The following is a 13,992-nucleotide window of genomic DNA, read 5'->3' as shown; positions in this document are numbered from 1 at the left end:
ACTGGTGTTTTTTGGTACACATAAACACTCCCGAGCGCAGTATCCTTTTGCCTTGCAAAGCCAACTGACATTCTAAATTTCCTCCACAAAAATTAGCATATATAAAAATTGCTTCACAGAAAAGTAATGTCACAAACAATAAACGCATTTCTCCTCGTCGATATTCCGCTAGCATTTTTCAACTGAAAGTTAAATAAGTTGCGACAAATCCAATAAGATTCGTCTAGGTAACTAGATTTACTTTTAATCAAGCGTGAAATATATATGTTTTTTGCCAAAAACTTAGTATTTTCCCTAAGATTGTTAAGTTGGCATCAAATATCAAAATAAAGTTAAATATATTAAAGCTTAATTGCATTTTAAATTTGACTAATTAAATTTGATTATTTTGTTTCAATTTTATTAACATTTTGTTCTTAAAGCTAAAATATTTAGTGATCTTCTATTTTATTTTTGTAACAATTTACAAGTTTTAAAAAAATCATGACTATTTTTAATTTTTTTTATCCTTAATTATGAATTAATATTATGAAAAATAGTGAAACCAATGTTTTCTTTTACCAAGGGTTATACACTTCACACTTTGTTGGGATATTTCGTCTGCAAAAAGACTCTCATCATGAAACGAAACAAAACGAACAAACTTTGGCCACAAATGGCGTTCGAGGAATTTTTTAAATAAACCCAATTAAATTTAATCCCACTGCATGAGTAGCAAGGATTAAACTATATCAGCAAAAAAATAACTCTCAATAACACATTCCACGAGAGTCTAAAGAGTAAAAATAAGCTCTATAAACGTGTACAAAATGTCTGTCTACATGCAGAACGTGATGTCAATAAAAGTTTTGCATCGACTTCGATAAATGCCAAAGGGTTGCAAAAGGAATGAAAATAACATTTTTTTTTTTGTTTTTTTTTGCATTTGCCAAGCATTTACAGAACGTGATTTGAGTTATTTATTGAACATATATTTGCTCCACATCGACCTCTTAAAAGTTTTTACAATTTATTCTAAAGGTGATAAAACCTAAACGGGTTCTTACTTCTCGAAAGTTAGGAGAACTTTAAAAATTTCCTATTATTTTTCAACTGACTGAACCATGCAAATTTTTATTTTTACAGTATTCCATTCACCTCTATTATTTTATTTGTCGGAGCATAGTAATCACTGTCTGAAATGTCACACTATACATCACAAAACAGAAGTAGTAACAACAAATAATAGTGCAATTCAGTGTTTAAGAAGATTTTGGATTTTTAACAAAATAAACAACAGGAATCTGTGGAAATTTAGTAAAGGTAATGAAGAAACTAATAGAAGTAATTATAATGAATATACATATAAGATAGACAATACTTAAATCCCTAAGCTGCTCTCCCACGATCTTTATCTTTTTATAAGAATAAATCCAACCAATAATTGCACTTCATCTCACCAGCTTAATGTCGACACTTTGATTGAAGCCTCGACATTTGCAATTGCTCTGCATTTTATTGACTTCCATTCGCACAGCTTCTTTTTCCCAGCTTTCCATCAATGTTAATTGTGGAAAAGTTTGGTGTATGTGTGTACGCTTTAAATTGCCCTCGAAATTGTTGTGCCAAAAATCATTTAATGGAAAACTTTACTACAATTGAATCAACACCCACAGACTATTTTTATCTGATGCTTTTGTTGGTCCTGCTGCTGCTGCTTCTGTTGATCCTTTTCCATTTAATGGAAGCCAAAAGTCAAAATTGAATTTTATTTGGAAATTTCCACACTTATACTCCGCCCAAAAAATACATTCCTGACTGGACCATCTATCATTTCAAGCTGACCCAACAGTTTCCGAAATTGCCAGCCTTCAATTAGCTCCATAAAGTTTAATTTTCAATTTATGCATTTTTATTTTTGCACTCCCAGTAGCAAAAAATATGGGAAAATGCAATATAAAACAGTGAATGAAAGAGTAGGGCCAGGGAAAATTATTCATAATCGTTGGAATGGCTTCCGAGTTGCCAACTGTTTGGCAACCAGCCAATGGATTATTGAATAGGAAGAACGCTGAAACGGCTTAGGCGCGCGGATGGTTGAGGTCGGTAGGTTGAACTTGTTGCCGGTTGTCTAATGTCGGCCGACAAATACACTAAAAGAAATTTTATATTTTTGAAATTGATTAAAAAGAAGGGAATTAATATATTTTTGGCTAATGCAGATTGGAATCATTTTAATTAAAAAGTCTCATGAGTATGTTTGATCTATAAATTGTCCATTTAATGTCCACAATCCTGTAACTAATGCGCAAATTATTCTGTTCTAATCTAAAGTATTTGAGCTGAATACTATAAAAAATCTTCAAAAAGGTTAAACATTTAAAAAAGGTTGAAAAATATAATTCTTAGAATTCTTAGGATAGATCCCCCACTCGGGTTAAAAAGTATACGTAATTTGTATTTAGTTTTAATTTTTTGGATTTCTACTCATCCTATTCTTAATAAATACCCCTTACAACCAAATTCTGGATCTTCCACTGCATGCATATATGATATATTTCAAGTTTCTTGTCCAATTCATGTTTAATTAAAATTAAATGAGTCAAAACAAAAAACAAACACCATAGTAAGTGCCATAAGAGACCTCATAAGTTAAGCCTATAAATCATACGAATTAAGGATAAACAACTTGATTGTTCCTGACTGTGGTAGCGTAATGCCTCATAGTGCAGGGCAATAAAAGAAAAGCTTCAGTGTACTTTATAATTACCGGCTTCGGTCGGAAAAGCCATTTCATGCCGGGCCTTCTGTGCCACGAAGAAAAGAAAAGAATGCAGTGGAGGGTCTGAGAATGAAGTGAGAAGAAGGCAACAACAAGTGCAATTGTTTCAATTATGTCAGACAACTTCTCGACTCCGTATTCGAGATACAATGGGGTTGCACCGGGGTGCTGCATATTGCCTCGAAGCACTCACTCCGCACTTGTGCAGTTCTCGCAATTATGTGAGGACCAAGGACCTCATAGGAGGTGAGGTTTCCGACCCGGTTGAGCCGGGCCGAATTAACCCGGCTGCCGGTGCCGCTCCTCTTTGTTTTCGCACCCAACATGGCTTGTTTATTGTGTCTCCGAATATAACTTGTGTATTTGCGTATTATAATTTGCATAAATTTCAACTGCCAGCGCCGGGAGAATGAGCCAAAAGCTGCCGAAAGAAGAGCCCAGAGCAAAGGGCAAACGACTTGCGGTAGGAGGTGGCTCAGAAAACAATTTAATAACAAGAAAATACAAGTGACAAAATGAATTATGTTGTTATTCCTCTTGCATAAGCACACACACACACACACATACGAGTATCTTGAGAAGACAATTCTGAAGAGGTTTTTTATCTACTGACACAAGAGGGACTTGTGGTACTTTCGGGAGTATAAAAGCAGGCCAGTTATTGTATAAAAGAGTAAAATAAGCAGGATCTCGGTTTTTCTAAGGAATTCACTCGATTGCACAAGGGGTTACACGGGTTTGTTGAAACAAGAACAACACTTGAACATATCAAATTAAATGTTCTGATAGAACCATTAAAAAAATCCCAATCTGGTTAGTACTTAAATTATATTTTCGTTTAAAAACGTTGATAGTTTTTGCTTAAATTTAAAAAGCTGCCTTTAAACCGTTGAAAATGGTTAGTTGTCTAAAAAAGTGAACAAAATTTAGGAACTAATTTTTATTTTAGAGTATCATAGGTACAAATACTAGAAAAAACAAAAATTAATTTTTTGCCGGATCCATAATTAAAAAAATGAAAAGTTACCGTAATTCTAATCGTATTTAAAGCTACTGTATTGTAGTCATTTAAAAAAAATTGGTTAAGGATTTTTAAATTTGATCCATTTAAATTTTGTTCGAGTAAGTTTTTAATTTGTATACTTTTAATAAAAAATTCAATAAATATATAGTACCACTCAAAATACTTACCTTAAATATTTTTTTTGATATTATAATATTTATGGTATTATTATTATTATTATTTAATATGATATAAGTGTAGATATCTGAACTAACCAACTATTAGTTAGTAACTAACTTAACGAATATTACATACAAAATAAGCTAGCCAAAGTATATGTGCTTTAAGCCATAACCAGTACTTTTCTTTACTCTTAACTTACCAGATTCAGCTTGTTAATTTGCTATGGCTGGGAGGTTAAAGGTAACGTCGTGCTTCACTGAACAACAAAACCCACTTGAAGTTTGCATAACGTATACGCCCTGTGGCAAAGCGTCATCGATGATGTTTGCAATTGTGCAAAAAATGAGAGCGGGCGGATACCTTGCCTTTTACCCAAAACTCCCTCTATATGTACAAATATGTACATATAAAAATACCCAGCTAGTCCTGCATTGGTATTCCTGGTTTGCCCATTTCATGGCTGCCGCTGACGGATATAATAAAGCTTCGATTATTCCATGGCATCTGTGGGATATATGCACATATATGTGGGAAAGGGCGACCAGGCAGACAACAAATTGTTAGACGCTACAATGAACTCTGATGCGATTGATTGAAAGTCACTAGGAGAGATAAAATACCATTGGTTTATGCTGTCATCTAGGAGTTGAAAATCTTTTAACTCCTCACCATCCTTAACCCTAGATCAAAATCCCCCTGCCGTCTTGGTTAGGCATCCTCTGTCGTGTCAACAAGTTGGGGGCAAACAATTTAAATTACAAAGCAAACTCAATAAAAATGTTAAAAACTTTTGGCCATGAAGAAGACATTCTGGCTGATCCCAGATTTGTTTAGTTTCGAGGTCCTTGACATGCATAAGTTATGGCCTGGATTCGGGGTAATATAGGAAGAGGAAGCCAAAGTTTTATAAGAAAAACAAATCGTGTCGCTTATTTATAAGCCTGTAAACAGATTTTATGAGCCTGCCCAAACATTGCCGGCCAGGAAGAAGCAAAAGTTGCAATCGTCTGTCGAGTCCCCCAATCGATTTTGGACCTTCATCCCTTCCGCCAGTTTTCAATTTATTAAAATGACCGTCAAAAATCGTTTGTGTGCGAAAGTTTTCGCTTATCCCAAAACACTTTTTGGACAGTTCAAACTTATTTTTTCCCCTAAATTTTTTTTTTCAAATTTGGTGGGCAGCGATGACTGCGTTAAGACAAAACTTTTCGATCGAAGAAAAGTTTTCAGGATGTGTCGGACTTATGATTGCCTCGAAACGCACTGCATCTAAAAGTCTGAACTTGTTTTTCATTCACCCAGACATCATAATTTTTGATTGCGTAACTTTTCCCCCACTTCCCAAAGGGGAATAAAGTGGAAAGTTGTTATCCCCTTCGGTACATATCTTATGCCAAAAGCCGTCACACACGCCATGTTTAGTCCAGTGTGACCTTTTCCACCTGACTTCCCAGCCAGCCGGGGCGCCGAATTCGCCGAACTAATAATACAAAGCACGCCAAACGGCCCACGTCAAGCGACCTAACCTAAATACCGGAAATGCCCTTTATAATGCGCTTCCGGCTCGTGTGAGCAGGCCCAGACGGCGGGTGGTACGGTATGCCATGGGTGGTTGGAAGGTCGGGTGCTTTGGGATCCAGGGGTCTGAGTGTTAAAAACCAAACCAGACAACGGCCCAGCCCACACCAAGCCGTTTCGGCTAATCAAAGTGTGCAGCGAACTGCAAAGGGGAACCAGAGGAACCTGGGGGCAATGTGCGGCCAGCCAGAGGGGATGCAGCTGACCACACCAAACATCCAGGCTATTGCACCAGAAGAAGACCTCGAATTCGCTGTACACTCTTGAATGGGTTAGCATGTCCTCACTTTAGAATTAATCCCAAACGCAAGTGGGTCACTGGATTATTTTAAAAATGCATATGACCTAAACATAATTTAATAAATACAATATAAATAAATCTAGTAAGGTAATCAAGTCACAAAGGCCTAGTCCTTTTTTATTATTATTATTATATTTGTTTATTATTATTAATATTACGAGTTCCGCTCTTGAACTGGTTAGCATGTCCTCACATTAAAATCAATCCATATGACCTAAACATAATTTAATAAATAATAAATAGATCAAGTTAGCTGGTCGAAAAATAAAGGTCTAACCTTCATACTTAATTGTATTTAGGATATGTGATATGTGATTGTCTATAAGCTCATGTTGCCTACCTCGGTTCTACTTGTAAGGGCAATCGCCGATGTTATCGAACACCGCATGGAAATCAATATTATTATAACATAACCGTTTTACTCGAACCATATCGTTTGTCCTGGTAAACAAAAGGTCCCTTCCGGGAACCCTCATCGCTTTAAGCCAACTTTTATACAAACTTTCCTAAGGCTGAATCTTAGCCTATTCGGAAATTAATATTTTATATACATAGTTTATTCATCAGTGCTCTTGAGAATCAAAATCGCTGAGCGCAGGAAGTCACATTTTTTAAATATTTTGGTTGTTGGAATATTTATACAAAATCAATTTTACAACCAACCAATAATTGTTATTATTTTCGTAATTACTTATTACAAAGGTCACGTGTCCACGTCTATTCCCTTTTATAAAGCCGCATCTATAAATTATAATTTCTTTCTCCTCTTTTTACCCGACCAATCATCTAATAAACTTTCTGAGAAAATCCGCTTAAAATTTCCCTTTCAACTTCGGCAAGATTTTGACCATCACTTTAAGTTAACAAAGCCGACCGCAGCACGTATTTGTACCCCTTATTTGTTGAGAAAGGGGGTCATTCTGCCAAGAGACAAAATGGAAAGTAAAAGAAAGTTTCTATTTTGGGCCACATACGTGGTAAAGAATATTTTTAAAGGATGTAAATTTGATAAAATTCTCTAAATTATTTCAGTTCTAAAGAATAATATCATCTGTTTCTTAAAATCTTTTATTTACTAAGCAATTTGTCAGTGGTTAGGGGGAAACCCGAAGTCGAGAGGCACGACTTGTGTGTTAATTAAACTTTGTGCCGTGCCATTACCCTCTTTATACTTAGGCTCAGTGCCCCTTTTCGATCCATTTACCGTACCCCCAACCCTTTTCCTGTTGCGTGCCAAGTTTTTGTGGTTAATTATCGATTAGAGGGGTCGTGAAAGGAAAAGGGAAAATCGCGCCTGGGAAAGTCCTTGGACTGCGGCGCGGCTGGGCTAAATCCAAAAAAGACAAGTTAATTGAAGTGCAAAGCCTTTTATAGGGTGAACAATGTTGGGAAGAGTTAACACAAAAGCTGAGCATCAATGGGTTAATAAGGGGCCAGCTGTTTTATACCGATTATTATGGTCCTAGTTATTGTCCCATTACTTTCTCCCCAACAACTTATTTGTTAATAAAGCACGGACCTGGGTCTCACCTGATTTATTTACCTGTGTCATACACTAACATACAAACGGAGGGAAACTAATGATTACCGTTTGCCTAATTTATTGGATTTATTCGCGGACTCAACACGCAAATGGACTGACAGAGGTCAGTTTCACTGCCCCGCCTTTGTCCTTTTTTTTGGGTCATTTATTAATTGCGCCCCAAATGCGTGTGCTAATCTCTTCATTATGCGATTTCATAATGGATTACATTCGAATAAATGTGCCTCATTTGCCATCTCCAGTCAGGCGCTCGGCCGACTGCTAATTTTCTTTAATTTCGTTGCCATTTTCCTAATGACGCGTGGGCTTCTTCTTGGCCTGCTCGAAGTCCCAGTCCCCAAACTCCCGAGTCGCGTTAATAGGTCAGTGTTCTCTTGTAATATTAATGTCTGCTAATTTAAGACGGCTGTTGTAATTAAATCAGATGCATCACTGTTAGCAAGTGTGGGTGTGGATGGGCTGAAAGAGATGGATTATTGTAATCGATATGGTTGTTATTAACAATATATTGCCTTGCTCTATCATTAAATGAATCCTTGGCTGCCATTTAAATCTGCACTATCAACAATTAGTTTATGATAGATAGCAGAAACGGATTAATTTTTTTGAAACACATGTTGCTTTATAATACCATACAAGATTTTATTAAGTCCCCAAAGGTTTTTCATTGTAATTTTCATTGGGATAGTAGGAACTCAAAAAAACAATGGACTAAAGTTAAGCCTAAAAAACACCTTGTTCAAAGTAACAGATAACATAAATTCCAATTTGTTAGCCCGTTACTCGTTGATTAAAAGGGTATACTAGATTCTTCTGAACGTATAGATATGAAAATAATGTCCTTCTTTCTTTTCCATTTAATTTTTATTTTGTTATTCGTACCTTTTGAAGAGAATAGCCCATGTTCATATGCATAAAGGGTCACACATTTTTCTATCACAAGGTAAAAAATTAAATTTAAAAAAAAAGTAAAGATAAAAACAGGAGGTTATCAATTGAAAATAATTTCTCTAACAAAGAATTCGTCATTGCTTGTATTTTATTATTAACAAGCACAACACAAAAGGTAATTAAAGCAGACCATCATCGACTGGCGTCATGTGTTGCCACAGGCTGAGAGCAAATTTGCACTTAACTCCAAGCCCATCTTAGAACGTCCTGACACTTTCCCAGGTAATTAAAACACAAATATTAGCGAATGTCTGGGGGATGGGGATGGTGCCACCCACCTCGAGAGCCCATTTTGCAATTTAAATTTTCATGAACAAGCACCGCCATTTGTCGCTGTCCGCCCGGTTGTCTTCAATGTCTGGTGTCCCGTTCCGTACCGCCCCCTGATCATGGTTCTGGGTTCTATGTTCTGGGTAGTGGGTGCCTCGCTATAAGGCTCGCCTTACGCTGCCTTAACAGTTTTCAATTTTCCGCTCGCTTGTAAGCGCAGCTGACAGCGACTAGCGAACGATACCCCAGCGAAGGGCTTATGTTTCTTGGAAGCGGGGTGAAAACAGGGGTCTCTGTGGGGGGAATACCCATTCCACACTGGCTTTTATTGTATTTCGGTCGCTGTCGTCGCACATTTTTACGACTATTTAAATGGTTTTCACTTTTCGGTTACAAATTGTCGCACAGGTAAATGTTCATTGGATATAGGGGCAAAATTGAGGAGAAGGGTATGGAGGTCTACGATAGTGGTTTTCGAATGCGTTGGGTTGGCAGACGCCCACTTGAATGGCCACAGAAAAGCCTAATTTAATCTGGCTTTACATTTTAATTAAATGCGTTTTGTATAAATTAATAAATCCTAATAAGTTGTTATTATAAAAGTGCAATAAATTCTACCTTTTTAGATTTATTCCATTTTTTAAATTATATGTGCTTAATTATTCTCTGAAAAAGTAAAATGAATTACACAAAAGGTATTAGGAACTAAGTAAACCACAATTTAAAGTCTCAAAATAAGTGTTGAAATAGCTTGTACTATAAAGTTTATTCTGCAAAGTTTGATTATTTTCACAATTCTTATAATTTAATTTAAATGTGTAAAAAAAATATTTTATTAAAATTCCTTATTAAAATGTATTACTGCTTACTTAGTACATGAAAACTTTCTTAATCTTACCATTTAAAGACAACAAAAAGTATCTTTTATTTATTATTAATTTGATTCATTTTTTTCTATTCCTTAAAGATTATTCTGCTATTCATATCAATGTTTTATTTTTATATCAAGATTTAAAATTTAGAGTTTTTTTCAGTTAATTTAGAACAGATTAACAAATTTTCTTCTAACCATAATCCCCAGGACGTAATAACAAAATACTTATTATTTTTGGCTCCCTAAAATCATTTATAAGTAATTCTTTCCTTCCTATTTAAATAAACAGAGTAGTCTAGAAGCCTGTGGATCAGTCTGTCAGTAGCATACGATACATCAGTTCCCCATTTTACATTTAACAGCCCGAGCTTCAACAGTGTTTTCCTATTCACCAGTAAAAAGCAACAATCAGTAAGTGGGCGGACCAGAGGATAACCTTTCACCCCTTTTAACACTTTTACCCACCCAACCCCCAGTTCATCATGATGCGCATGTTCACCGGTTCCCTGCGGCGTACTGCCAGGATCAATCATGTCCTGTGGGCGCGCTCCTACGCCAAGGACGTGAAGTTTGGACCTGAGGTAAGGGCCATGATGCTTCAAGGAGTGGATGTTCTGGCAGATGCGGTGGCCGTGACCATGGGACCCAAGGGACGCAACGTGATCATCGAACAAAGCTGGGGCTCCCCGAAAATCACCAAGGACGGCGTGACGGTGGCCAAGTCGATTGCCTTAAAGGACAAGTTCCAGAACATTGGGGCCAAGCTGGTCCAGGATGTGGCCAATAATACGAATGAGGAGGCAGGTGATGGTACCACCACTGCTACCGTTTTGGCCCGCGCCATTGCCAAGGAGGGCTTCGAGAAGATATCAAGGGGTGCCAACCCGGTGGAGATTCGCCGCGGGGTGATGCTGGCCATCGAGAATGTGAAGGATAACCTGAAGAAAATGTCCCGTCCTGTCAGCACTCCCGAGGAGATCTGCCAGGTGGCGACCATCTCGGCAAATGGGGATAAGTCAGTGGGCAACCTCATCAGCGAGGCCATAAAGAAGGTGGGACGAGATGGGGTGATCACGGTGAAGGATGGCAAGACCCTCTGCGACGAGCTGGAGGTGATCGAGGGCATGAAGTTCGACCGGGGCTACATATCCCCCTACTTCATCAACTCCTCCAAGGGAGCAAAGGTGGAGTTCCAGGATGCCCTACTGCTCTTCTGCGAGAAGAAAATCAAGTCGGCCCAGAGCATTGTTCCAGCTCTAGAGTTGGCCAACTCGCAGCGCAGACCACTGGTTATGATAGCTGAGGATTTGGAGGCGGAAGCTCTGAGCACCATGGTGGTAAATAGACTGAAAGTAGGCCTCCAGGTGTGCGCGGTGAAGGCTCCTGGCTTTGGGGACAACCGCAAGGAGATGCTGGCCGACATGGCCATAGCCACTGGTGGCATTGTTTTCGGTGATGAAGGAAACCTAGTGCGATTGGAGGACGTCAAGATGAGCGACTTTGGACGCGTGGGCGAGGTGGTGGTCACCAAGGACGACACCATGCTGCTCAAGGGCAAGGGGCAGAAGGCAGAGGTGGCCAAGCGGGTGGAGTCCATCCGCGAGGCCATCAAGGAGTCCACTTCCTCCTACGAGAAGGAGAAGATGCAGGAGCGACTGGCGCGTCTGTCCTCTGGAGTGGCCCTGCTCCGAGTGGGCGGCTCCAGCGATGTGGAGGTGAGCGAGAAGAAGGATCGCGTCCACGACGCCTTAAATGCCACTCGAGCGGCCGTGGAGGAGGGAATTGTGCCCGGCGGAGGAACCGCCCTGCTGCGGTGCATCCAGAAGCTGAACGACTTGAAGGGTGCCAACGAGGACCAGAACATGGGCATAGAGATCATCCGGCGGGCTCTGCGAATGCCCTGCTTAACCATCGCCAAAAATGCAGGAGTGGATGGAGCCATGGTGGTGGCCAAGGTGGAGATCCTGGACGGGGATTACGGATACGATGCCCTGAAGGGCGAGTTTGGCAACATGATCGAGCGAGGCATCATCGATCCCACCAAGGTGGTGCGAACCGCCATCTCTGACGCCGCCGGAGTCGCCTCGCTGCTGACCACCGCCGAGGCAGTGGTCACCGAGCTGCCCCTGGAGGAGGCCGCTGCTGCCGGAGCTGCCGCCGGTTTGGGCGCACTCGGAGGAATGGGCATGGGCGGAATGGGCATGTAATCCAATCCTAATCTAATTCCTTTTACCGCCATCACATGTCCAAATTCAAAACACGGGAACGTTTACCACACATGACAAATGTATCTACACTTTTACTCACAGTTGCGCGCTGCATATGAAGAAATCTTCATTTTAAATACATGTGCACTTATATTTTTGTCTGAAATGGATTAAATTATTTTATTTTGAAAGGGGTTGTATAGCCACCAGAAAGGGATAAACAGTTTAATAAGTACACGGATAAAAAACGTAATGAATCCATTATTATTAAAAAAAAAACATTTTTAAAGTTTTACGATGACTTTAAATTTAAGCATTTTAAACTTTTATTCAAAAAACAAATTTTTTTCATCTAAGTAATTGATGTTTTATGAAAATATAACTAACATTTAATATTTTTTGATTTAATATAGATATTTTCAAGGTCCTGGAAAGTGAATATTATAATATTGTATTGACTGTTAATTTTTTATATGAAATGCAAATAAACAATTTATATATGAAATTTTTAATTCAAAATGCACATATTTTTTATCCCTACACAGTGAGAAATATTCAAGTACATTGTCCTTGAATTGAGAACATTAGTTCTTATAAACCGTGTAAGTAAATTTTGGTATTAATGTTCTCAATATTAGAACGAAATGGTAAAAAGAGAAAAGTTAAATTGAGTTTATTTAACAATTTTTTAATAAATATACAATACTGTCCGGACTAATAGTTTAGTTATTGATGTATAAAATGTAAATACCGCCAATTCAACTTAATTCTAGGACAATAAAAACATTTTAACTTCAAAAATTTAGTGATATTGTTAAGAAAAAATTTGGAACTCAGATAAGAGGGTTAAAATTCTCTCTGTGTACATTATTTGTAAAAAGTGTATATGATAATCATATACACACAGCAGATACTATAGATGATAATATTATATTGATATAATTGATCTCATAGTATAAAGTATTCATAGGTTTATTAAATTCCTGTCATATTTACACACCTGTGTAATATATTTTGGTACATCTTCATAATGACATAGTTAAAGCGAACATTTTCGATGAAGGACAAGGAGCTTGTTCAGCTTGCAGGAAGAAAGCCGGTGACGGACTCGACATTTCTGGTTGCTAATGCTTCCTCCCTTGGCTTTTTGCCCCGTCCACGTTTCAATGCCTTCCCCAGTTGTTTGTTACTTTGCACCGCCCCGGCCACTGACAGTCTGCTCGTCCTGGAAGTGCTCTTTTACACATGTCCTTTGTCACAGTTGCACTGTTCAGCTAACCACTTGTTATGGTTTTTTCCTTTCTTTTTTGTTGCTTCCGGACCCTTCCGTTTTTGCATTTCGCTATGAAATATGAAGCTTTCGGGCTCTTCTAATTGTGCTGAAGAGGTGGCCAAGGGACGCGGTGGAGGAGGAATAATAAACCGCCACTTGACTTTCATGCATTTGCTGCTTAACTTTCCGACATTTATAATGGCATTCGTTGTGGCCCTCGGGCGGAAAGAAATCTGCTTGGATAGTTTCCACTTGGCCTTGCACTGAGCGCCTCTTCAGCTACCTCATCCCTAAACCATCTCAAGACCTGCGGCTAAGGCTCATGCTCATCCGCGGAAAGCGGCTAAGAAAAGCGTTTTTGGGCCCGCGGGCCAAGTGGGTAACAGAGCGTGTTTTGAGACCTCGTTGCTCCTCGTTTCACCACTCTGAGCATGTTGAGCTCCATTCCCGAGGCTTATCCTTGGCTGCTTACACTCGAGTTGCTGTTGCTGTTTGTGTTGCAACATCCTGCCAGAACAGGAGCCCCCCTTTCGAAAATCCCCACCCACAGCCCCTGGCTGTTTATGTTGTCAACGCAAATTGCACTTTCTGCTCGCCGTGTGATGTTCAAGTGCCTGTTAGGAAGATGATCCGCCCACGTGTCTTAATGATGCTACACGATGCAGCGCCCCGGGCTGCAACAATGCGCCACTTAATTATGAAAAAGGCCGCTTTGAGTGTCGACTGGCTGGCCGGGGGGCTGGGGATTCCAGCACGTTTGCCACCATAACGCCCCATCTAACGTCAGGTTTACGACTACGGCTAATCCCGCTCGCTTAGCGCATTAAATCAGCTCCGAAATGGCCATAAAATTGCCCTCGCCTACATTGCAAACATTTCAAAAATTGACAATTTATTGCAAGAGTTGCTTGTTGGGACGGTCGGGGACTGCGGTGAATGAAGGGAAAGTTTTTTTAGCTCAAAAAAAAGTTTGCACACAATGGGAACGAAAGTTACACTGGCTTACAGAAATGAAAATATGAAAATTCTACAGAAATAACTTTATTTG

At 39.0% G+C, this 13,992-nt stretch overlaps 1 protein-coding gene across 2 annotated transcripts; it reads left to right on the top strand.

Moving 5' to 3' along the window:
• The first annotated feature begins 1,158 nt into the window (after positions 1 to 1,158).
• Positions 1,159 to 11,787, top strand: Hsp60C (Heat shock protein 60C). 2 transcript variants are annotated; one of them, XM_017070672.4, is made up of 3 exons: positions 1,159 to 1,302; positions 9,754 to 9,875; positions 9,941 to 11,785. In XM_017070672.4, the coding sequence occupies exon 3, from the start codon at positions 9,947 to 9,949 to the stop codon at positions 11,669 to 11,671; it is 1,725 nt and encodes a 574-aa protein (XP_016926161.3). In that variant the 5' UTR covers positions 1,159 to 1,302; positions 9,754 to 9,875; positions 9,941 to 9,946; the 3' UTR covers positions 11,672 to 11,785. The 2 variants fall into 2 exon arrangements, with proteins under 2 accessions (XP_016926161.3, XP_065722525.2); XM_065866453.2 differs by lacking the exon at positions 9,754 to 9,875 and having other exon boundaries at positions 1,284 to 1,302; positions 9,941 to 11,787.
• Positions 11,788 to 13,992: the final 2,205 nt, after the last annotated feature.

This window comes from Drosophila suzukii, chromosome 2L (genome assembly GCF_043229965.1).
Source record: "Drosophila suzukii chromosome 2L, CBGP_Dsuzu_IsoJpt1.0, whole genome shotgun sequence".
NCBI lineage: Eukaryota > Metazoa > Arthropoda > Insecta > Diptera > Drosophilidae > Drosophila > Drosophila suzukii.
The sequence above is the reverse complement of the archived record's forward strand: the minus strand, read 5'-3'. Positions and strand labels throughout refer to the sequence as shown.

Coding starts and splice junctions, on each gene's coding strand:
- Hsp60C (XM_065866453.2), top strand. CDS start 9,947: ATGATGCGCATGTTCACCGGTTCCCTGCGGCGTACTGCCAGGATCAAT.